The sequence below is a fragment of the Plectropomus leopardus genome, chromosome 6, assembly GCF_026936395.1.
Source record: "Plectropomus leopardus strain MGB_pleo_1.0 chromosome 6, ASM2693639v1, whole genome shotgun sequence".
Taxonomy (NCBI): domain Eukaryota; kingdom Metazoa; phylum Chordata; class Actinopteri; order Perciformes; family Serranidae; genus Plectropomus; species Plectropomus leopardus.
The window spans coordinates 32,745,308-32,771,061 of NC_142181.1; the positions used below are offsets into that span (position 1 = coordinate 32,745,308).

Here is a 25,754-nt window from a genome sequence, read left to right on the forward strand (position 1 = left end):
AGTAAATCCAGCCCCTAATGCCACTTCAGAAAACAGAACAAAAAAGGTATATGTTTCTTGCCTTCTTCTGCTATAAAATAAAGCCAATACTGTAACTCAGAACATAAAGTCAACTTTGTCAGAATTTCAAGGCAAGATAAGAACGAGACTACATGCTGGAACTCAAACTCCTGTTTTGTGTTTTTTTGATTTTGAATGACATACTACACTATGACATTTTTCATGTTTTTGGACATCATACTAAACTATTATATTTTTGGGATGATTTTGAACAACATGCTATACTATGACGCTTTTTCATGATTTTGGACCACATAATATATACTATGAGTTTTTTTTCATGGTTTTGGACATCATATTCATTATGACGTTTTTCTGATGGTTTTGGACTACGTACTATACTATGATGTTTTTGTGATGATTGTCGTCATACTATACTAAGGCGTTTTTTTACTTGGTCGCATACTATGCTATGGTGTTTTGTTAAGATTTCGGACGACATATTATACTATGACGTTTATTCAGGATTTTGGTCCACTTACTATACCTCAACATTTTTTCACGGTTTTGCACAACATACTGTACTATAAAGTTTTTCATGATTTTGGACATCATACTATACTATCATGTTTTTGTGATTTTGGACAACAAACTATGCAATGACATTTTTGTGGTTATTTTTGGATGAGATACTAAACTATGATGATTTTGCATGATTCTGAACAACATACTATACAATGAATTTTTTTTCATGATTTTGCATGACATACTATACTATCATGTTTTTACATGATTTTGGAGGACATACTATACTATGACATTTTTTCAGGATTAAGGACGAAATACTATACTATGACATTTTTTGATTATTCTGGACGACATACTATACTATGATGTTTTTTCATGATTTTGGATGACAAACTATGTTTTTTTTGTAATGATTTTGGAAGACAAACTATACTATGGTATTTATGTAATGATTTTGGACAACATACTATACTATGATGTTTTTGTGATGATTTTGGTCATCCTATTATACTAAGACGTCGTTTTCATGGTTTTCAGCGACATAGTATACTATGCTGTTTTTTCTTGATTTTGCATGATATACTATACTATGGTGTTTTTGTAATGATTTTGGACGACATACTATACTATGACGTCTTTTCATGATTTCGGACGACTTACTTTACCATGATTCGGACTATAGTCTACATACTATACTATGACTTTTTTCCATGATTACTTACTTATATTATGACATTTTATCGGTTTTTCATTACTAGTACTACAGTACTAAAGTCGTGGTACAATACTAATACTATGACTTTTTTTGATGCCGATTAATATTCTATGATGTTTTTGTGATGATTGTGAATAACATACTATACTATGACATTTTTTCATGATTTCGGACTCCATACTATGACTTTTTTGCTTGACTTCAGATGACATTATATACTATACCTTTTTTATGACTTAAGACTAAAATATACATTCATACATACATACATATACATATATACATACATATATACATATTCATACACACACATACACACATATATATATTTTAAGTTCTTTTGTGGTTGTGGACATATTATACTTTGACGTTTTTGTGATGATTTTGTACAATATACTATACTATGCCTTTGTTCATTTCTTCAGATGACATACTATGCCATGACGTTTTTGCATGACTTCGAATGACATGCTTTACTGTGACGTTTTTTCATGATTCTGGGTGACGTACTGTACTATGATTTTTTTTTTTTTTTTACAAGATTTCAGACAACATACTATAGCAGGCATGTCAAACTGGTCCACAGGGGGGCCGGTGTGGCTGCAGGTTTTTGTGCCAACCAACCAAGAGCACACAGTTTGACCAATCAACTGTCTGAAGACGGAGATCAGTTGATTAAATGAGTCAAGTCTGGTGTGCTGCTACTTGGTTGGAAACAAAACCTGCAGCCACACCGGCGCCCCTGTGGACCAGTTTGACATGTCTGTACTATAGTATGGCTTTTTTCATGATTTTGGACGACATACTATTCTATGATGTTTTTCATGATTTTGGACAACATGCTATTCAATGGTGTTTTTTCATGATTACAAACGACATACTATACTATGACGTCTTTTTATGATTTCTGACAACATATTTTGCTATCGCGTTTTTTCTTGATTTCGGACAACATACTTTACTATGGCTTTTTTTATGACTTTGAACAACATTCTATACTATATACTGTGACATTTTTTTGATGATTTCGGATGACATACTACACAATGCCTTTTTTTTCCCATGACATTGAATGACATACTTTACTATCATGTTTTTTCATGATTTTGGACAACACACTATAGTATACCGTTTTTCATGGCTTTGGACAACATACTATACTATGACCTTTTTGTGATGATGTTGGACGTCGTACTATCACGTGACGTTTTTGTGGTAATTTTTGTGATAATTCCAATATGCCTTTTTTTCATGATTTTAGATGATATACTATACTACAACATGTTTTCATGGTTTTGAAGAACATACTATACTATGATGTTTTGGGTTTTTTTGTCATGATATAAAAAATTGCTGGATGGATATGATATTTTTTATATATTTGTTTTTATTTTTATCACTGGTGAGACAATAAAAAGCATTTAGCCTGAGAATGGAGTCACAGGGAAGGCCATGTTGTTACCCTACGAGTTAAGACTCAGCTTGAAATGAACTTGCCCCCACAGGATGTTAGGATTGAAATAATTAATTCAATTTTTAAATCTGTGGGAAACAGTGAATGTTGATAAGAATGGGCTCTGAATCTGAGAGAGCATTGCAGCACTTTTCATTTTTCACTATTTCATTGAAAAAATAAAAGCAAACAAACAAAAAAATGCCCATGAACATATTATCTGCTGTTTTTAAAAAAATCTGCTGTCAAATCAGGAATTTCAGGACATGACAATCCCAAGGGCAGCCCATGAAATCCTGGAGGGACTGCTAGGCTTTGGGCTAAATGCTAATGTTAGTGTAGTAACATTCAAATAACTATTGGAGGTTAACCAGGGTTTCTGAGGTGTTCACCATATTAAATATGACTTTTTAATTACCAAATAGAATTAAATTAATCATACAAGGCGAAGAAAGATGGAAAACCAGTAAGGACATAAGGCCTACGTTTATTGAGGAAATCTATATCACATTTTTGCAGCTTTTTCCATCCGAAAATAACTATTTCTAGAACTGCTATCATTGATAAAAGGCATAAAATGGATAGATTCTTGCTTGTGTTGTACGTCGCTTTGGATAAAAGCGTCTGCTAAATGAAATTGTAGAATTGTAGAATTGTAGATTCATTCATCAATAAAAGATGTTTTTACTGAACTTAATTGTCCATTATGAGTTGATGAGCTTTCTAGCAACTGTAGTCCACCACTCTTACTTGTAGTTTATAGATTTATAAATCCCATACAGCTGACAAAAAAGTTGGTTTACTGATTTGGTTTAAGTTCTTAACATGTTCAATCATTCAGATCTTCCAAGACCCAACTGTCCTCTGGCTGATCTGAATGAGCCAAAGAAGGTTAATATGAGAGCAGCACTAACTGTACACTGTCTTTCTGTAACAGGCAGGTCTGACTTGTTGAATCAGGAACCAGGAAGGCTGACCAGTGCCATGGAGAGTTTGGAGGTTTCAGAGGTAGTCATCCTCACTGGACAGCTCATCCTCATCTTCATTGTAGTTGTAGTGGTGATAACTGCTGGGGCCTTCACCGGGGTCGTCGCTGCTGGCAGCCGAACTCTCCCCGGTGAGCTTTGACCCTTCCGAGCTAGCAGAAGGACTGCGACTCATCCTCCACAGCTGGTGTGCAAAGGTCCGCCCCCAGCTGCAGTGCTGGCCAATAGGGCGCAAGAGCCGGATGAGCTCAGCGGCCTCCTGCCAGTAAGAAGTTCACTTGTTGTGGCCCCGCCCGGAACGCTGCTTGTTCATGGTGGTCAGCATCTGGCTGATGTAAGAGGTCAGCAGGTCATCCATCTTGTAGCCCTGCAGGTAAGGTGGAAACACACACACATATTGAAAAGACAGATTTAGTTTCATGGTGACGTGAATGTGTTTCCAATTACTAAAAAAGACATAGTATCGTATGTCTTGAATAATGCCCAAAAAAGTCCAAGTACAGTATGTCCTGAAAAATTTCATGGAAATGTCATAGTATATTATGTCGTCAAGAATGACATAAAAACAAAATTGAATTGTATATCATGAAAACGTCAATGTGTCATTAAAAATTTAAAAAGTTCACAGAATTGTATGTCGTTAAAAAAGGCCTAGAAACACTGTAGCATAGTATGTTGTTACAAAAGTCATAAAATATCATTGACTTGTTTAAACAAGTCTAAAAAATGTCAGGGTATAGGATGTATGAAAGTCATAAAAACCTTGTATTATAGTGAGTTAAAAAAAAGTCATAAAAACATCATAGTATAGTATTTTGTCAAAAATATGAAAATGTCATCACACAAATGTCATTATATAGTATATTGTGAAAAATATCACGTCATAGAATTGTGTCAGTCATAAAAAACAGGATATAGTATGTCATTAAAAATATGTAAACATCATAGAATCGTATGTCATAGTATATGTCATTAAAAAATTAATAAAACCTGAGAGTATCACGAAAAGGTAATACAAATGTGTCAGTCATAAAAATGTCATAGTATAGTATGTTGAAAAAATATCATGAAAATGTCACAGAATTATACATCATTGAAAAAGTCATAAAAACGTTATTGTATAGTATGTCATCAAAAATATCATGAAAAGGTCAGAGTATATTTTGTTGTTAAAATCATGATAACAATGTTATTGTATAGTATGTTAAAAAAAAACCTTGAAAACATCATAATGTATTAATCCGTCCAAAAGGTCATGAAAATGTTATAATATAATAAAAACATCACAGTATGTCGTTCAAAGTCATTAAAACCTGTGAAGAATGTCATAAAAAGCCTGAGTATAGTGTGACATTTAAAAAGTAATGAAACCGTCAATGCATACTATGTCGTTAAAAATGTCATATAAAACGCCTAAGTACAGTGTGTCATAAAAAATAAAATGTAAAAGTCACAGTATCTCATGTCAAAAATTATGCCCTATAAAGTCATAGTATAGTATGTCATCAAAAATATCATGACAATGTAATTGCAATCAAAATAGTCCTAAAAACATCAGAGTATATAGTATGTGTAAAAAAAATTAGAAAATATCACAAAATTGTATGTTGTTAAAAAAAGTCATGGAATAGTATATTGTTGAAAAAAACCCCATAAAACCATGGTGTAGTGTTTTTAAAAATTTCAATAACGTTACAGTATGGTACATTGTCAAAAATATACTGAAAACATCACAGTGTAGTTTGTTAAAAACATCATGGTTTATTATGTTGTTATAAAAATAAAATAAAATGTAAGTTTAGAGTGTCACTAAAAATATGATCAATGTCATAGTATGGTCTGTTGCTACTAAAAAATCATGAAAACATTATAGCATAGTATGTAGTCAGTAAAGTCATAAAAACATATTAGCATTGTAAGTCATTAAAAAGTCATAGTTTAGATTGTCATTAAAAATGTAATTAAAAAATCATAGTATTGTATGTGGGTTAAAAAGTCATAAAAAGGCTGAGTATAGTGTGTTGTTAAAAAGTCATAAGTGTCAATGTATTCTATATTGTTTATTATTGCCTTTATTTGTTCATGCTTGCTGGGCACCTAACAAACTTTTGGGGCTCAGTGATTATTTGAATACTTGCTTTGAATTTCAACATTTACAGTATCTGTAGCCAGGTTGACTCAGAGTCACAGCTCTATAGAGCCCTGTATTCCTTCAGCCCTAAGCAGTGACGACTTTATGAATTTCTTTAATAATAAAATCATAACTATTCGAGATAAAATCCATCACCTCTTACCCTCAACTGACCTGACCCCGGACTCAGATAGCCTGATTATGGCAGCAAGACCCGAAATTTATCTAGACCATTTCTCCCCCATTGACCTTCATCAACTCTATACTTTGGTTTCTGCATCTAAGCCATCAACATGCCTGCTAGACCCCATCCCAACTAAGCTCCTTAAGGAAGTTTTACCTTTATTAGACAACTTTTTATTAGATATAATCAACTCGTCTTTATTGACAGGTTATGTACCCCAGTCTTTTAAAGTAGCTGTCATTAAACCTCTTCTAAAGAAGCCCACTCTCGATCCTGAGATTTTAGCTAACTATAGACCGATATCTAATCTCCCCTTTATTTCTAAAATCCTTGAGAGAGTGGTTGCTCATCAGCTCTGTGACTTTCTCCGAGACAACAGTTTATTCGAGGACTTTCAGTCAGGCTTTAGAGTTCATCATAGCACAGAGACGGCACTAGTAAAAATTAATAACGACTTATTTATCGCTTCTGACACAGGTCTGGTCTCTGTTTTAATCCTATTAGATCTCAGTGCTGCATTTGACACCATTGACCATCAAATCTTACTGCACAGACTTGAATCCTCAATTGGCCTTAAAGGAACGTCACTAGCCTGGTTTAGGTCATACTTATCAGATCGTTCCCAATTTGTTCACATCAATGATCAACCCTCCGCACATACAAAGGTCTGCTTTGGAGTGCCACAAGGTTCGGTGCTCGGACCAATCCTTTTCACTTTATATATGCTTCCTCTAGGCAACATAATTAGAAAACATTCCTTAAATTTCCATTGTTATGCTGATGATACGCAATTATATCTATCTATGAAACCAGATGAAACTGATCAGCTATCTAGACTTCAAACATGTCTTAAGGATGTAAAAGCCTGGATGAGCCGTAATTTCCTGATGTTGAATTCAGACAAAACTGAAGTTATTGTTCTTGGCCCAAAACACCTCAGAAGCTCCTTTTCCAACAATTTAATTTCTCTAGATGGCATTACCCTGGCCTCTAGCACAACTGTAAGGAACCTCGGAGTTTTATTTGACCAGGATTTATCCTTTGTCTCCCATATAAAACAAACTTCAAGGACGGCTTTCTTTCACTTCATGCGTAACATCGCAAAAATTAGACATATCCTATCACAAACAGATGCTGAAAAATTAGTACATGCATTTGTCACCTCTAGGCTGGATTACTGTAATTCCCTATTATTTGGTTGCCCAAACAAATCTCTTAGGTCTCTCCAACTGGTGCAGAACGCTGCTGCTCGTGTTTTAACGGGAAGCAAGAAAAGGGATCATATTTCTCCTGTTTTAGCTTCTTTGCACTGGCTCCCTGTGAAATCCAGGATTGAATTTAAAATCCTCCTCCTTACTTATAAAGCTCTAAATGGTCAGGCTCCATCCTATCTGTCACAGCTCATAGTTCCTTACCAACCCTCAAGATCACTGCGCTCTGAAAACGCAGGGTTACTTGTGATTCCCAAAATTTCCAAAAGTAGGTTAGGAACCAGAGCCTTCAGCTACCATGCTCCTCTCCTATGGAACCATCTTCCATTTTCGGTCAGGGAGGCAGACACCGTTTCAACTTTTAAGGGTAGACTTAAGACCTTCCTCTTTGATAAAGCTTATAATTAGGGCTGGCTCAGGTTGCCTGGTCCAGCCCATAGTTAAACTGACATAGGTTTAACCTGCCGGGGACTTCCTCTGATATGCTGAGCTCCTTTCCTTCTCTCAATGCTGCCATCAGAAATCATGCATGTCTGTTTACTGCATTGCCATGTGCAAGCTTAACTTAGCTCTGTGATAGCCATGTGGTACTCTCACCACCTGGGGCTCGCGATTACAGAGCCTGGGTCTGTTGAACTGCACTACGCTAATCCCATTGCCTCTCGGGAGCGTTCCTGCTCCCTTGTTTCCTAGTTTCCCTGGATCCTGGCCGTAACCTTGACTGTGCCTGACCGTGGTGATAGCTGTGCTGATGCTGCGACCCTGCCTTTGGTTGTGCTCGTGCTGTGGCTGTACTGATTCTGTGCCCCCCGCTCGCCCTGATCGTGGTCTGGTCCTGGTTGCGCCGATGCTGTGATCTTGCCTTTGGACAACTCCCTTTCACATATGCATGAGACTGTTATCATCTCTATCAACATCATCATAGAGAGCAATTACTAATTTCACACCTACCATTATTGTAATTTGACATGCATCTGTTTCTATTGTTCTGTGCCCCCCCCCCCTCTCCCCCCCTCTCTTTCTCTTTCCTTTTTTGCCATGATTGTATTTCACTTGCTATTTACGGCATCTATTGCTCGTCTGTCCGTCCTGGAAGAGGGATCCCTCACTATCCTCTACCGCTCTTCCTGAGGTTTCTTCCTCTTTTTTTTTTCCCCGTTACAGGGGTTCTTTTTGGGGAGTTTTTCCTTGGGTGATGTGAGGGTCTAAGGGCAGAGGGATGTCGTACACTGTAAAGCCCTCTGAGGCAAACCTTGTTTTGTGATAATGGGCTATATAAATAAAACTGACTTGACTTGACTTGTGTGTGTGTTGCTGCCACCCACCAGTGAGGTCTCACACAGCAGTTTGCTTCCTCTGACCAGGTTGCCGATGGTGATGTGGAAGTAGGTGTTCCCGCTGCTCCAGTTGGAGATCTTGGTGAAGGGGTGAGTGATGAGGATGTCCTGCACAAACACACAGGGAGGACGCAGGTTACCTTCAGGGACTCTGACGATGATACGTAAGTGGTAAATTACAGAAACACAATACAGGTAAATAAAAAGTCTGAACTGAACATAAAAAAATCTGACAGATGGGGAGGGGAGACAAACACAAACCTTTGTCTTTGGGTCGATGAGACTGACTCCATGCTTGTTTATGGCGATCAGCAGGATCTCTGGGTAGTTGGGCTCTGTGGTTTGCTAAAGACAAAAACAAATTTATGTTGTCATAACATTAAACATTTTTACATACAGCAGGAAAGTTTCCCTGCAAAGTTTGTGTTAAATATAGGACATCTTATTTGAATAGTGAGGAGCTTCCAAACATTTTCCCTGGATTTCTCCCTCTTAGGTGGGAACGACTACAGGCTCATTTATACTCCCTTCACTTATGAAAATAGATTTATCTGTTTCAAACTTTGTAAAAGTCACTGCCTACCATGTGTCCCTTATGATGACAATGATATCTCCAAGAGATGGCACTAGAGGGCAGAGTCATAAGTTTCACACAACAAATGAGGCGACGGTGAGTAGTTCATAATAATGTACCTTTGAACAGAGGCAACGTTATAAACAGTGGTGGTCTTTGAGCTCATAAAATACATCGTGACATGCGGACAGAGGTTTCTTTTCACTATGTTACCAATTTGTTCCATGACTTGGTTCCCATAGTCTCCAAAAGTAGGATGGGAGCCAGAGCCTTCCGTTACCACGCTCCTCTTTTATGGAACCATCTTCCATTTTTGTTCAAGGAGGCAGACATCTTTTCCACTATTAAGGGTAGAATTAAGACCTTCCTCTTTGATAAAGCTTATAATTAGGGCTGGCTCAGAAGATCTCCAGTGGTACTGCTTCATTTTATCTATAACCATAAGCTTTCAAAAAAAGTGCACAAATACAATAATGAACACAGAGTACAAACGGAAGGATCCATCCGTGTCCATGTACATATCTAGCTGAGCATATCTGAGCACTTACTGACATGAGTGACGGTGACGAAACGTCCAGTCAGTTCAATTTGGCCTTAAATATGTTAACTGTGTATTTACCTTGACCTCAAAGAAAGCGGACCCAAAGGTTGGCCACTTGTAGATGATCTTGAGGAACATCAGTTTGGCCTCCTCCCTTGATTTACCGGCCTGCTTGTTGAAGTATGCAACCACCGACTGTAACAACACACACACACCTTAATTTTTAAACTCAGCTCAATATGTAAATACTTAAGTATCTCAAAAACAACACATTTTCTAGCATAAACATCCAGTTGGACAAAATGAACATTAACAAATAGCATTACGTTTTAGTTTCCAGACAGTATATGAAGCATATCGAACATCGGACGTTTACCCTCTGAAAAGTCCAGTAGCAGTAATTTATCAAAGTGCTTGTTCAACAAGCATAAAGTTGCAAGAAAGCTTTGTTTTCAGCTGCTTTACCTACAGCCTCTTTTCCACCATCACTGGTGTCTGTAATCAGCCTACAAGATTGTTTATGCTATGAAAGAAGCATCACTCCGTCACATCACTGTACAATTGTGTGTTTTGCAGGTTTACCCTTTTCCAGTCATCTGGTGACATCTGACGAATGAGATCCTGGGGAACCAGCTCCCGAAGCATCTTGGGAATTGTTGGAAAGTGGGACTTGTCATCCTCAAACTTGACGCGGTAGATGAGTGCTGCAAGTTGGAAAACCTCCTCTCGTGAACACTTATGGTATCCACGCAAGTATTTAGGCAGCTCCTGATTAAGAGAAAAGAATCCTTAAATGAAGAAGTGTTGACATTATTTACACAAAGGTTCAGCTCTAGTATGAATTAAATATATTGTTGGAGGCAGTACTGGAAAATGATAGCGTCAAATTTAAATTAAAAAAAAAATACCAACCTGGTAGTAGTGAAAGATGGAGTCGGCAAAGGAGTCCTTCCCTGGAACTGTGTTGGTCCACAACTTCTTCATGAAGAACACCTGATACGTCAGAGAGGGAACGATTCCTGCAAGGTGGGATGGGAGGAGGGTGAAATATAAGTATGATCAACCTGAAAACTGTGGTGTAATATTAGTTTTATTCAAGTTTTTTTTTCAGCACCTATTAAAAAAGTTGTGATGTTTCAGAAATCCTGCAAGTTTGCATTTTTACTTCCTGCATATGAAGCAAATAAGAATAAACAGTAAGAGCCTCTGACTGTAACTAATTGTTGTCCTTGTGCTGCTGCAACACAGGAATTCCCCTCTGGGGATCAATAAAAGCTTATCTTATCATACACCTGTGCTGGTGTGACATGATTTAACATTTCTGATTTGAAATTTGCGACCAAATGTCCTGAGGGAACTTCTGTTCTGTCCCAACGGAGGTACAAACCGTCTTTAGCTGGTCGAGATTTCTTGATCCAGTCTGTCAAATGTCTGACAAAGTCAAAGAAGAAATCTCCCTCTGGCACACTGATCACCTGCAAACACACACACACACACACACACACACACACACACACACACACACACACACACACGGTATGTCATACATATAAGTTTGGTGCAAGCTAACATTAAAGTAAAATCAAACATAGTTCACTTTAGATTCTGTAAAAATGTGTAAATTGTTATTTGACAAAAAGTTCTTGGGCCTCGTGAAATTATGGTAATGCTTAATATTTGCTTAATCCTACAAAATTTGCAGTAAATCTGTCTACTGTCATTAAAGTTTCCAAAGTCTGCAATTTCTAACATAAATGCATGGGTAGAAATTAATACATCAGGAAGATGTAACCCTATACCCTGCATATTTTTTTAAATAGAAATAATATTTGAAAGCTTCATATTGTTCCTTACTGGGTCGAGAAAACATTTTATAAAAAGAAGTTAAAGGACACTAGTGAGCAAAAAATGACACAAAACACCTGCAAAAACATGTAAGGTTAGGAGAGACAATAACAAATAAATAACAAACTAATAATGCCACATTTCTATTAAAGGAGTAAAAAAACTGTACGTTCCAATACCCATACTACAATACTATATAGTATGCCAGAAAAAGATTTAGTATGTCCCAATACATAGTATGTCAAATGCTGTACGCCAAAAATACCAGGATGTTCTAATACATCCAATCAGATTTTGCAGTTTGCAAGTTTTTCTGCCTGTTCTTACCCACAATCCTCTGTGCACAAGAAATACATCGCTTTGACCTAGCTGCAAACAGATGAAGCTTTTTATCAGCCGATTGAAAGTTGTCAGAAGCCGCAGTGATGGATGACGGCGCATTAAAGTGACTGATGACGAGGAGTCGAATAGTAATGTATTTGTATTATATATTAATTGTTTGTGAACAAAATAATAATAGCGATTAGGCTACCAACAAAGAAAAAACAAAACAGTGCTTTAAAAAATGCATATCTAGGTTCATTTTAGTAATATAAAATGTTTGAATCCACATGGTATGCAGTTGTAACTTAAGGGTTAAACTACATATATATAGCCAAGTAACAACAGCAGAGCTCCCTGGGTTCATCTCTGACTGCCAAACTCAAAGTTCAAGGCACTGTGTTATGAAAAAGTAATATGTACCGATTGTGTGCATACTGCCTGCAACAGTATATATTATGTAAGGGCAGCCATAGCACCTACTAAAAGTATAAAGAATTAGTATGTGATTCAGAATGCACCCAAAGTGTCATTTTGTTCTGCTTCCCAAAACCACCTCTTGACCTCTGACCTTGTCTGAGATCTTGACGAAGAGGCTGAAACCTTCAGGAGATTTGAGCAGCAGTCTGGTTGAGATGTTCTGGCAGAAATCCTTCGCTTTGGTGCTGGACTCCACCTCAAATGCCTGCAGGTTTCAGACAAAAAAATCTCAATTATCAAATGAAACTTTATTGGTTTGTTTCTGTACTGTTTGTCCATGTGAGTGTGTCTTACCTCATCTGTATCATCAGGAAAGTAAACTTTGTGGAAGATCTGGGTTGTCTTGTGCTGGATCGCCTCCACTTCCACCAGATGAGGAGGGTATTTCCTGGATCCATTACTATTTCCATGACAATGAAAAAAAAAAGGCAGGGAAACAAAGAGTCAGTCTACTTGCGGTGGTGGAAAGTAACTAATTACATTTACCAAGTACCCTTTTATGTTACTTTATAAACACTGTATTCTTTTTACAACCATACATTTGATAAAGTTTTTTTACAACCATACATTTGATAAAGTTACCTTATAGACTGAGATTATTAATGCTAAATATAATCACCAAATAAATCTATTATTGTATACTGAACAACATTAAGTATATGAAGTAATTAAAATAAGTTATATATTTATCAGCTGCAACATTAAAGTGATAAACACATTAATGCATCAATGATTGTAATCTAGAATGTAATATGTATTGTCCATTGCGCATAATGATACTTTTACTTTTGCTACTTTGGTATATTTTCACGTTAAGACTTTAGTGTTGAGTCTTACCGCAGAGCTTTGTGCAGTCTCTGCATGCAGTCTCCAGAGAGGGGGTGGTGTTTCTTGGACTGGAGGAAGCGCTGGATGTGCGGCAGCAGCACATTACTGGGAGGATACAGACCAGTGCACAACCACAGCAGCTCCCAGCCTTTCTCCTCGCTGTACCTGCAGCAGCACAAAACTCATGTTCAGCTTCTGCATATAAACAGCTGACAGACTCAGTGATGATTGGATGAGTAATGGACACTGAATGCAGTTAAAGTGTTTGATGAACAAAGTATCTTCCCATAATATCAAGTAGATATTTTTCTACAAGCTTCACTGTAAATGAAATATAACCCTAAATGCAAGTGCACTGATTATACTGATTATGGCATCAGTTTACACACTTGACGTGGTTGTCAGTGAGTTGTTTGATAATTTGACAGTAGATCTCGTCTTTCAGAGGTTCGGCCTTCAGCGCTCCTTCAAAGATCTGGTCTGTCAACTCGTTGACGGAGCGCGTTCGTTTGGACGGGTAGTCACCCATGTACTTCATCATAGGTGGAACAAACGTCAAGGAATAAAACAAACTGATGAGCTTGAATATAAATAAATGTCTGGATGTGAGAAGAGAGAGTCTCTTTATAATAATTAGTATTGTTCAAACTTGAGAATCCAAGAATAGAGAGTAAATCAGTGATAAAATACGTAGGTAATTAAGACAGCAATGTGGCCTATTAGCATCTCAGAAATTGATTTTTTGTTTGAAAATCATGGGGTTAATGCCAGGATAAAGGCTTGGATCTGTGATTCTCATAGCACTGCAGTATTGTTGCATTGCAGTATTTGATGTTGCAACATCAAATACTGCAATAAAACAATCAGAGAAGTTACTGTCTCTTGCAATAAAGAATAGTTTTTATAAAGAATAACAGTTACAAACGTGCCTCTTTCATATTTACAAGCTTATATTTTAATTGGTTAATACAGCATTACAGATTAAATTTGATAACCAACTATGTTAGGTTAAGGATTAGATCCAGGACCGACAAGGTTTGATAACTCAAGGACCCTGAGTGAGTTGGACTTTCCTCGTGACACCATGCAAAAAATGTTAGTGTTTATGATAGTGAGTTTGAAAACTGCATCACAACAGTTATTTTAAGGATATCTATAAAGGACATGCAGGCGTCCTGAGCCAGCTCCTCATGGTTGACGACCTTCTTCAGCAGCGGCAGCTTCAGTGGCTCTCTGGTGCAGCTCCACATCTTGTCCTTCCCACGATTCTTAGTAACCATAACCCTGCTCAGGGTGTGTTTGGGAGGAGGCCTGGAAGAAGCAGGTTACATATGTGATATGTGGGCCTGTCAAACTTGTTTGTGTTGATAATAAACGATGCCAAGTGGTAAGATTACTGAGGTCAGATCAGAGAAATGGAAGTATGTAACGTGGCTCGTGTAAACACAGTAAAATTACACACAAATAGGTAAAACAAAAACTGCCCTTGTGCATGTGAGCGCTGGTGTACTATGTTTTGTTTGTGAGCATGCGCACATGCCTGCATATAATGTATGTACTGTTCATTTGTTATTAATCACAGTGTGTGTGTATGTGTGTTTACCTGAAGTAGTCGTAGGAGAACTCCTCCAGTGTGTAAGGTTTCATCCTGCCGTCGCTCTCTGGCATGACGAGCTGCGAAATACGGACCGACTCCTGTCGCTGGTCTGGTGTCATGGTTACCAGCGCCTGATTGGTTGGATTAAATCAGAATACATTCAGCTGATGTATGATTCTGTTTAAATTGATTTACAAGACCTGCATCTTTTCTCTCCTTTTTGTTTGACATCTTCAAACAAAAAGGAGAGCCACATAGGTCGTGTCTAGATGGTAAACCCAGATTCCCGAAAACTCCGGCAACATTTCACGTGCCAAATTTCAAGTGATCATTTAAATCCAAACCATTATCTCTTCCTGACATTAACCACACATCAACCTACATCACTAAACAGCAAGACACGAATACTTTGGAGTGGCTCTTTAGAGTTACAAAAATCTAGGGTTACCGTCTGGCCACGACAAGCCAGGTGTCATCACATTATATCAGATCAGATTAAACTGTAACAGCAACATGTTAACAGGTTTTCAATGTTAATTGGCCAAAAAAAGACTAAAACCTGCAATTGTGTTTGCTACTGGTCAAAGGCTCACAACACTAAAGCTTCCTTTAAAATGCATTTTCTTTTAAAAAGTACAATATTTTGAGTCCCTGTTGGCTCTTTGTCTCTGTTCATTGTCCTGTTCAGAGAAATTCTTGATATCTAACATCACATTTCCACATTGTTCATTGTCATCATTTACTTATTTTGTGTTTCCTTGGGTATCATTACTTTTTTTAATTTGTTATTTCTGATATGCTGAAAATAATGGAAAACAATTCTCACTAATAATCAGATATTTTTGGCTTTTTGCTGAACATCCCCTTAAAGTGTGGCACATTTATTCAAACTAAAAACCCTTTTTGAATGAAAAAAAACTGAAATGAAGTTTCAGCATCCTGCAGACTGAGCTGTGATGCCATTGACATACAACAGCTTCTCTCCATTAAAATGAGGAAATCAGTGCTGTGAAGATGAGTGTCGCTCTAACAACAGAGATCAGCAGAATATTTGTTTAAAAACAGAAGTTTATTTCATAGAACTTCTTAGATGTGTATTTTTCTTCTCACCACTATTTCTTGCTGAGGTCGGGTCATGGTGGGCAAGACATATACGCAGTCAGCTGGGAAATCTCCTCTCTGATTGGTTCGTTCGTTGACCCCGTGTGCCCAACCAGAGTTGAGGACCTGCTCGCCAGTGTCCTGGTCCAACAGGATCAGGTCTCCCTTCAGGAAGCTCAGGAAGGTGGACTCCTCCCCGGCTGTGCAAGGAAAAGTTTTAATGAGATGGAATGATTAACTTGCATTTTTTTTGTAAACCCCTTCTTTTCTGAGTGAATCTAAGGCCAAAACTACCGAAATATTTCTGATATTAAAAAAACAGAAACAAACTCTTCAATTAAAGGTCCAGTATGTAGGATTTAGGGGGATATATTGGCAGAAATGGAACATAATATAATAAGTATGTTTTCTTTATTGTAAAATCACCTGAAAATAAGAATTGTTCTTAAAATGACCTGTTTATATCTACATAGGGAGCAGGTCCTTGTCCATGGAGACCGCCATGTTTCTACAGTAGGCCAGAACAGACAAACCAGACACTAGCTATGGACAGAAGCCTCTCTATTCAGAACTTACTGGGGTTGGGGTTGTCCTGCAGTGCGACAACAAACTTCGACCTCTTCCTAAGGCCTTCCAGGAAGGTCACCACCAGGTCACGGATGTCCTCTGCGTTGTTGGAGGTGAAGGTGTACTCATCTCCTTTGATTGTTGCCAAAGTGAAACTTTGACTCTGCAACTTTCCTCCCCTGAAAGAGTTATGATGAGAAGATAATCCTTTATTCATCCCACAGCGTGGAAATTTAAAACATTACAGCAGTGAAGGGATAGTGCAAACAGGGAGCATCAGTAAAAAACATACACAGCAATATAATAGTAAGTACATATCAGTAAAAAAAGAAAACTACACAGGTCAGTGTAATAAGCAAACTGCAAAACCACAAAGTAAAATAATAAGAAAGCAGTAAAGCCACAGCAATATAATAAGTAAATATCAAAACAATTAAATATAATTAACCAGAAAGGCTGGGTGGATGATTCACATTACTGAACAATTCAACAACAAATAACATCTATAGTCATTCCTCTCCACAGCGACATAAGCATTTTTTGACTTTCTCACCAGCGGGATGACATCATCTGTGCTTTTCATCCAAAACAGTTACAAAAATAATGGCAGTTTCCTGATCTGATGTAGCTACAGTTAATGTTTGATTTGATGTAGTAGTCACAAAGAAGACTTGGGTAAAGTTATGGAAAGATCATGGTTTAAGCTAAAATAACTTCTTGGTTAAGGTTAATCAACCTTCAATGTCATGGTCAAAACAAACAAAATAAATGTTTTTGTGATGTAATGCTGTTGTTTTTCTTGGGAGGAAGAGACACCAAGAAGTGGATGAAGGACAGGCGTTTAACTGTTAAATAACTATAGCTCCCAGCATGCCTCACCTGCTGCTGGATACTGCAGTGATTTCTGGGAAGGACAGCTCTAGGAGGACCTGCTCCTGCTCGTCCACAAAATACACCCCAGTCCAGTTGACTGCGACGATCAGATCATTTTTAGGCAGACTGGGACCTGAGAGGCAGAGAGGTGGAGAGTAAACTTTCACACATGAAGGATTCATTGTCACACACCCAGGAGCGAAAGATTTCTGACAAAATCTTCAGTAATTCAGTATGTAATTGGTTCCACTGTTTCCTAGAGGACAGTTTAATTGGATACCTACAAGGAACATGAGGACAGCGATTCATTTTCCCTTTCAACTAAATCAAACTTATTGCTTATGTAAGTTTCTTCTAACAAAGTGTTGTACCAAAAAAGCTGACCGTCAGCACACCTAAGTGTCCTTTTTAGATTCTTTAATTCTGGGCCTGTGACAGCAACACAATAAACGTGTTTCAACCAACTGTCTTCATCAGCATTGTGAATAGGCAGAAACGACCCCATATATACAGGAAGTGTTGTTTCAAAATAAAACATATTCAACAATCAACACCATTACAAAAACATCTCGCAAGGTGGGGGTCACGACCAGACAGACCATACATTCAATACAAATAAATACTAAAGCAAGGTCATATTTAAAAACCTCTGATGTGTACGTTTTCGGTCACTGCAAACAATCATATACCATTAAAGTACATTTTTACAAGGGGTTCAAGGCTCCTGATAGCCTCTAGTACCGTAAAAAAAAACCCAAAAAAACATATGATGTATACTTTGTTGGTCACTGCAGAGTAAAGTGGGGTGTTGTCTCACCATAATCACAAGGGATATGACAAATTAGTGACTCTATAGGGAGTGAAAAGTTATATGAAGCTACAGTGTACATCCAGATCAAGATATCAAATTACAGCCAAAAAACAACATCTAGTGGCCACTAAATACACACCATTAGACAATATTCAATTATATAGAGCGATCATAACACAATTAGCATCTCACAAAGTTCATCAAAGTAGCCCTTATAAAGAGACTTGGAACCCTAGTTGGCCTATAACAGGTACACAATAGGGGACAAAAAATATATCAGAATAAGCACATCACAGAAAAAAGGTCACTCACAGAAAATACCCCAATAGTAGCTCCTCATTAAGTCCTTTAGGATATTCAGTCTGTAAAGCATGTATTCAAAAAGCTTCTCTGTGGAGGAGGAGTTTATCCCTGCCATACCCTGGAACCTCAAAGAGCAAACATCATGTCCCATAGCATTAAAATGCCTCGCTACCAATGATTTTTCATCCTTATTTCTAATGCTACTTTTGTGCTCAGAAATATACATTTTCAATTCTCTTTTTGTTTTTCCAAGAAAACAAAAGCTACAAGGGCATTTCAGTAGATAAACAGCATATTTTGTTTTGCATGATATCCTGTTTTTATAGACTACTTCTTGCCACAGTGGGGATGTGAAAAAGATCCTCTGATCATAGCGTTACACTGGACACAGTTCGCACATGGGAAATTACCACCAGGCAGGTTAGATAGGAAATGTTAAGATCAGAATCAATAAATTATGCTTTGCTTAACTCGCACATATAACGTAACCCTATAGGGAGGTAAATAGATATAAAGCTACAGAGAACAATCAGTTAAAGATATTATACACAGGCCCAGAATTAAAAGTACAATGCTTTTTGAAAAGTTTTTCAGTTGCGGTTTAGAGTGTGATCCTCTTTTCTGTGTCTTCTAACACTTAAGTAACCATCTTTAAATCAGTACACGCAGCATGTCACCTGCCACCATTGGTAGGTTTGCTAATCTACAGTCTACTTTTCATTTCATCTATTTTCTCTGTCGTCTTGCCTTTACGCCAAGGGCAACTGAGACCACATGTATCCATGCTATAATAATTATGATAATGATTTGGTTGCTGTAATTTGTGGGCTTAATGACCATAAAGCTTTATATTGATGTGCAAGGTTGGTTAACTACAACAATTAAGCCCCATCCCACCCTATCCAATACTTGGAATTTGTTTGTGTGTAATTGCCAGTGGTGGAGGGAGGATTCAGATCCGTTCACTGAAGTAAAAGTACCATTACCAAATTGTGAAAATACTCCACTACAAGTAAAAGTCCTGCATGCAAAACCTTATGCAAGTGAAAGTATGTTATCAGCAAAATGTACTTGCAGTATGAAAAGTACCAGTATTCTTAGTGCAGTACAACGTTCGGAGTCAGTGTTTATTAATGTTAATTATGTTTTTTGGATTAATATTAGTGCTGTATTAATGTGTTATTTTCCTGCTGTAGATGTTTACGGTTGTGCTCATTTTAGCTCCTTTATGTACTGTTGGTACTTGGTTAAATCTACAGTGACGCATCATACTCCTCAGGATCATCAATCTAGTGGAGTAAAAACTACATTTGCCTCTACGTTGTAGTGGAGTAGAAGTACAAAGTACCTCGGCTTTGCACATAAGTACAGTACTTGAGTAAAGTACTGAGTTACATTTCACTACTAGTAGTTGTCTATGTTTTGTCTGTTTTAAATTAAATGTACATGAAACTAATTAACTGAATAAGAGTTTGCGAATTTTAAAATTTTAGCATGTCCAAATGTGCCTCGAATAAGCAGATTTGGATGACTGAATATTTAGTGATTCCTCTCTGCCTCAGGTCACAAGGGAAAAAGGTCAGAGATTCTCACCTGAAAACTTGAAGGCTTCGTAGAAACGAGAGAAGAGCAGAGGCCACTTGTGACGGGAGAAGTCCACCACTTCCTCCTTCACCTTCTGAGGGTCAAACCTCTTCTGGGTGTAGATGCCCTGAGCCCACAGAGAGAAACAACGCTAACATGACATCCACTGTTAAAGCCCATCAAAAACTGCTCACAGATAAATGAAATACCACCAAGGTTCAGGGCAAGATTGATTCATTATTTGAGATTAGATTAGACTGCAATCTGAATTCATTGTATTGGTGTTAATATTGGATTTTATTTAACTGCATCATGCCACATGTTCTGGGCACATCTTTAGTTCTTTTACCAAAACCTCTCCATCTCTTACTCTGAAATTAAAAGGGGGTTTCTCCAAGTCGGCTGCTCATAATTAACTAGATTACTTGGTATTACGGAATTAATCTTCTGCTGGCATGGCATGCTATGCTTCTACCTTTCTTGCCTTTCATTTCACAAGTCTAACGTGTAGTTGAAATTTCATTACATCTTATTGTATAAAACCCAAAATGTCACCTGCTCATAGTGTTAAAGGACAAAATAAGGGATCGAAAAGTCAGTAGGATTTTTTCCTCTGAGGACCATGAATGTCTAAACAACATTCATTCTCATGACTTATTTAAGTCTAAAGTAGTGGACTGACCACCCTCCCTAGAAGCCTGGCTAAAAGCTGCAGGCTCTTCTTTGGATAATTTCACTCAGAGGATGTTGACAGACTTTGTCCCAGTGAGGAGCACCTTTTTGTGTGCAGCCATGATGAAATGAGCCCATTTCTCCACTGTCCTGGCAGTGCTGATCTCTCTGTCGGGGATGTAGGAGGGGATGAGGCTCAGCAGGCGCTCCAGAAGGATCTCTGAACCGTAGTCGACATAATACTGCTGAGAGGCCAGTTCTGCCAGGTCATCCTGGAGACACAGAGACAGAGAGAGAGAGACAGATAACGGAATGTTAGTTTGGACTTTTGTTCTTACAATGAGGGTGTTAAAAGACAGTAGAGGAAAGGGAAATGTTAACAAAGAGAGGCAGCCAAGTAGAGAATGTTTTTTTAAAAACCTTGGGCAATGGAGAATTTTTGGAAAATATAAAAATAAACTTGGGGATGTTGTTGATGTCTATGGGAAATGTTGTTCTCTAATATATATTAAAGGTGCCTGTTTTACATTTCATTATTAAAAATGATCTAAAAAAAGATTATTGTCCAAAGTTTCAAAGTGAACAAAACACTTAAATATATATGGATTCTGACACAATTTAAAAGAATAATTCAACATATGGGAGAGCTGTTCCTCTCATATCTGTAAGTGTATTTCCCAAACTGTCAAACTTTAAAATAATGGAGGAAACAACACACCCTGTCGCAGCGGTACTCTCCAAACTTGACGCCCCTGACGGTTTGTTGGTAGATGAGGTTGGTGGCGACCTGGTCGTCGGCGGGGCAGTGCCAGGGCGTGAAGATCTCCTTCCTGAAGAACAGCCTCCAGGGGGCATTCCTCTCCTGGGCTCCCTGCTCCTTCGCATACTGCTCACACTGCGACACGGCGTCCATCACATGATCATTCCCACTGCCTAAAGAGGAGACCTGCAGGAGGAGATACTTTTACTTCTACTTCTGTTGCTATAAACAATGACTAATTTACCTTCCTTCGCTAGTGCTAAATATATAAACTGCTAATTTTTTAAAATATAATATGGATTTATGAGTAGCTCATCTTTTTTCAAAAGTATTAGATTTATAAATATAATTATTTAGGATCAGTTTTACAAAGACACTTTGAAAAGTGACATTTTGTCTATTCCTCACTTCTTCAGGCTGTTTGAAGACTAAGTCTTAATTTTATGGTTAAGGTTTAAGACCCCCTCCATACATGTTTTAAGACACATAAAAACGCTTTAAATAATAATTTGTATCTGATGTTTTTCTACTAAAGAATCAATTACTTAGCTAAAAATTCTTAATTAGCATCTACTCCTTCTTTCTCAATTAAAAAAAGTCCTAGATCTATGAATATCTAAATGTGTTTTATTTCAAAAGTTTAATTGCTAAATGATGTCTCCTGCCTCTCAGTGTGTGAGCGTGCTGGAGGTTTTAAGTTTTCAGGTGTGTGCCCACCTTGTCAAACAGTGCGATGTAGAGCGAGAAGCCGAAGCGGTCCCGCAGGTTGATTTTGTCGGACAAGGCGCCGCAGAGCTCCTTGGCTGTAGTGGCAGAGTCCGTCAGTAGTGTTTTGGTCGTGCCGTCCATGAACGTCACCGGCAGCATGATGGGCTTCTTTGACTTGGTGGCCTGGATAAAGATTTAAGAATTTCATTTGACACCAACAGATCACGGACTTCTTCACAGTCCGTCACATTAAGCGTTCCTCTGTCCAGGACTAAGTCATGATTTTGAAAATGTATTTGACCTCTCTCACAGTGTTGTCATTCATTTACTGTTAATTGTATTAATTCAAAATCACTTTTAATTACTTGCTTTGTTTTTGATGCTCTATTTCTTGCATCTGCCTTTTAATGTGCATTTTTTATTCATTGTGAAGTACCATGTATTACATCTTTTAGTACGAAATATGCAATATATTAAAGTTTTATTCTTGTTTATTTGTAGTGGTCGGCATATAAGACTATATTGCATTTAATGTGCTCTTCTCTTATACTGTCATGCCCAGTGCCCATTGACTCCACTCAATTTTCCATCAACTTAAAATGAATTCTTGGTCTAATCACCCAAAATGTCTTGTGGTCAAGATGTTTTTATGTGCATGTATGAGAGAGGCACTTAGTTTATCACCAGTGAATTGAGAGTTGCACACTGGTTCACAATAATAATAAACAGGATTTAGTGATGTAATATTGACAGGTGCCTACAAACTATATGTGATTTTATTCCGGGAAAAAGACGATGTTAAGCGCCAACTGCTAACTCTGAACACAGAGAAACCTTAAAAATAAAACTTACCTTGATTATTTTTCTTAAATCAAATCAATCTGTGTGTGTTTGTACCTGCAGCTCCAGCCAGGACGGTGGTTGAGTTCTCGTCCCATTGACAAATGTTCGTCTCAGTCTCTCTTCACAGTACGGAGCGTAACCTGGCGGACCGCTGCTGATGAAGTTCCTCAGGTACTGTAAGTAAAATAAATAAATACAAGTGTCAATGCCTGAACCTGCATCAACAGGGCAACATCTGAAAACAATAATTAACAGTTGATACTGTCTCCCAGAAAAACAAAAACACTCTCTATATTCATCCTCCAGTGTCTATAAATGTATAGAATCAATTGAGGAAATAAGTGGTGGAAATGTATGATTTTTTGGCATCTTCCTTCTGTGTATTAAAGTTGAAAAGATTGTAAAAATAATGCAAGTTGACCTTGACAAACTTGTCTGAAGGAGCGAAGCAGCCGACACACAGAGAGATGAGAATCCAGCCGCGAGCGTGAGAACTCTTAGACGGGTTCTGACTCAGCTGCTTGCAGATCTGACAATAGATCTCATCTCTAACAAACACAAACAAACAGACACACACACACACACACACACACAAACACACACACACACACACACACACACACACACACACACACACACACACACACACACACAGCAGGTTAGAGAGATTAGGTAGCAGTGTTTTTCCTGCCATTAAACTGGGGAATGGCCCAACTGAGGATGTATTGATTTTAATTTAAAATATAAGTCTACATGAAAGGAAAAATACATTTTCCTAGTTTTAACCCTGTTAATTGATCATTTATCTTTTGTTATATGTGCGTTTACCTCAGTGTCGGTCTCAGGATCCCGTTGCCAATGATGAAGTGAAGTTTCTCCAGGTTGGATGTAGGCCGGTCCTCTAGCATGCTGTTGCCGTGAAGACCATACTCACCATCGTTAAGGCGCTTGGTGACCTGAAACGCATCACACTGTAACTTTTCTAGTTCTGTGACGCCACCTAGTGATTACACTACCAGGCTGTTTTTAATAATCCTCTATGTCTGTCTCCGTCTCTCACCTCCTCAGTGATTTTGGATTTCTTCTTCAGGGTGAGGGACACCAGTTTGTGCCGGACGCTGTTCTTCTTGTGGCTGTCGGTGTGAGGCATCTAGAGGCAGAACAAGACAGGAATCAGCTCATAGAGTAATCAGAGATGCTCCTCCTAGCAACACACAGAATACATAACAACTCCCACACTGTTATAAGTCTACTTATTTTAAAAATTAAAAGCATTTATAACATTTTAGAATTGGGACAAGATGTAAATGTATGAGGAATTCCTGTGGATGAAAGTAAATCCATTGATTATAGAAGGGAGGAAACATTGCTGATGAACAAACAAAGCAGCTCATGTTATTAGTTAAAAACTCAAACTTACATCTGATATTCTCCCTCCTCTCCTTTTCCTTACCTCCCCCTCCCCCTGCAGTGCCTGCAGCTCTCTCTTGTACGTCTTCTTTCCTAGAGTCTCGTAGATTTTGGTCATGACGGGGATCTTCTCGCTTCCGTCGCTGATGGCTGTGTGGTACTTGGGCTCTGGCAGATCTCCCATAAACCTTAGCACTGTGATCCACACCGCCAGAGCAGCCTGGGCACAAAAAAAAGATTTATCACTTTTATGAAATGTTATCTATAGAAATGGATGTCTGGGAATGTTTTGTTTGTTGCATCTTTACTATCAGTGGAGAGGATGGACAAAATTAAAAGATCACTGAATTGTTTTGTTACCTCATGTGTGTTTAGCACAACTAAGATCATGTTGAGGCTGTTGCTGTGTTACTAGCATCTGACTAGTGTTGCTGCAGTTTAGAAAAGATTCAGGGAGTTGAAGTGCAGCTGCATGCTGCCTGACTGATGAATCAGTGTCACAGTGAGCACAAATTAACTGGACTGCAGGTACGAATGAGAACAAAATCTGACTTTTGACATTTTACAAGACAGATGATTGATGGATTCTTTAATAAGTGATTTCATTTGAAATAAAAATTATTGTTTGTGGCAATCCTAAAAATGTCCTGATTCTTTTCTTGTTTATTTAAGCGCTTAACATATTAACCAGACCAGATGTTTGTCCTTCAGAGCAACAGCAAAAAACTTCACCGCTTTTTAGAACTGGTAAGACTGTTGTGGGGTCAGGGGTCTTAGTCGACCTACCAGTTGGTCTCCCTCATCGTCATGGAACAGCAGAGGCTGTTTGAGAGGCCGGCGGACGTAGGTGTGTGTGGTGGTGCCCTGGAAGTAGGTGGCGGCAAACTTGGCGAACTTGTATTCAGATAAATCCTCCTCTTCATCGTCCTCAGGCAGAGGAAGAGCCTCATCCAGATCCTCTTCCTCCAGCTCCTGATGGGTCCGCTCCAGGTCCTGCAGAGGAGAACCAGCTTCAGGTGAAATCCTCCAGACTGAAACTGTTTTCTAATCTTTACAGCTGTGACTCTGCTCCATGATCCGACATCTTTCGACCTCTCTAAACCCTTTCGGGTAATATCAAAAATAGTGCAGATTGCACTGTGCTGCAAATGTAATAAAATTATTCAATATATTTCATACTTTTTACTTCTATTTATGTGCCATACAGTCAAACATTTTTCACACTTTCTAATCAAATTCCCCATCATTATCAGACACCAACATCATGCATACACAATTCCTCTGTGCGTCCTCTTTTACTCACTGTTTCAAGTTATTTTGATTTTTTAACACACACACAGATATATACACACACACACATATACATATATATATATATATATATATATGTA

General features: G+C 38.0%; 1 protein-coding gene across 3 annotated transcripts in view; it reads right to left on the bottom strand.

Annotated features, from left to right (window-relative positions):
• Positions 1-976: 976 nt before the first annotated feature.
• myo7aa (myosin VIIAa) overlaps positions 977-25,754 on the bottom strand; it is a 70,730-nt gene continuing 45,952 nt past the window's right edge. For all 3 annotated transcript variants that reach the window (XM_088079282.1, XM_088079281.1, XM_042486976.2), the window contains 26 exons: positions 25,150-25,356; positions 24,407-24,583; positions 24,014-24,103; positions 23,782-23,909; positions 23,375-23,501; positions 23,008-23,127; positions 22,120-22,293; positions 21,361-21,588; positions 20,747-20,914; positions 19,980-20,097; positions 17,279-17,405; positions 16,409-16,578; positions 15,842-16,032; positions 14,738-14,862; positions 14,288-14,445; positions 13,524-13,677; positions 13,144-13,299; positions 12,601-12,706; positions 12,398-12,511; positions 11,048-11,135; positions 10,573-10,679; positions 10,243-10,428; positions 9,739-9,855; positions 8,807-8,890; positions 8,534-8,653; positions 977-4,049 (listed from right to left, as the gene is read on the bottom strand). In XM_088079282.1, coding sequence (XP_087935408.1) covers positions 3,957-4,049; positions 8,534-8,653; positions 8,807-8,890; positions 9,739-9,855; positions 10,243-10,428; positions 10,573-10,679; positions 11,048-11,135; positions 12,398-12,511; positions 12,601-12,706; positions 13,144-13,299; positions 13,524-13,677; positions 14,288-14,445; positions 14,738-14,862; positions 15,842-16,032; positions 16,409-16,578; positions 17,279-17,405; positions 19,980-20,097; positions 20,747-20,914; positions 21,361-21,588; positions 22,120-22,293; positions 23,008-23,127; positions 23,375-23,501; positions 23,782-23,909; positions 24,014-24,103; positions 24,407-24,583; positions 25,150-25,356 — 3,633 coding nt within the window. In that variant the 3' untranslated portion in view covers positions 977-3,956. The remainder of the gene's footprint in view (positions 4,050-8,533; positions 8,654-8,806; positions 8,891-9,738; positions 9,856-10,242; positions 10,429-10,572; positions 10,680-11,047; positions 11,136-12,397; positions 12,512-12,600; positions 12,707-13,143; positions 13,300-13,523; positions 13,678-14,287; positions 14,446-14,737; positions 14,863-15,841; positions 16,033-16,408; positions 16,579-17,278; positions 17,406-19,979; positions 20,098-20,746; positions 20,915-21,360; positions 21,589-22,119; positions 22,294-23,007; positions 23,128-23,374; positions 23,502-23,781; positions 23,910-24,013; positions 24,104-24,406; positions 24,584-25,149; positions 25,357-25,754) is intronic.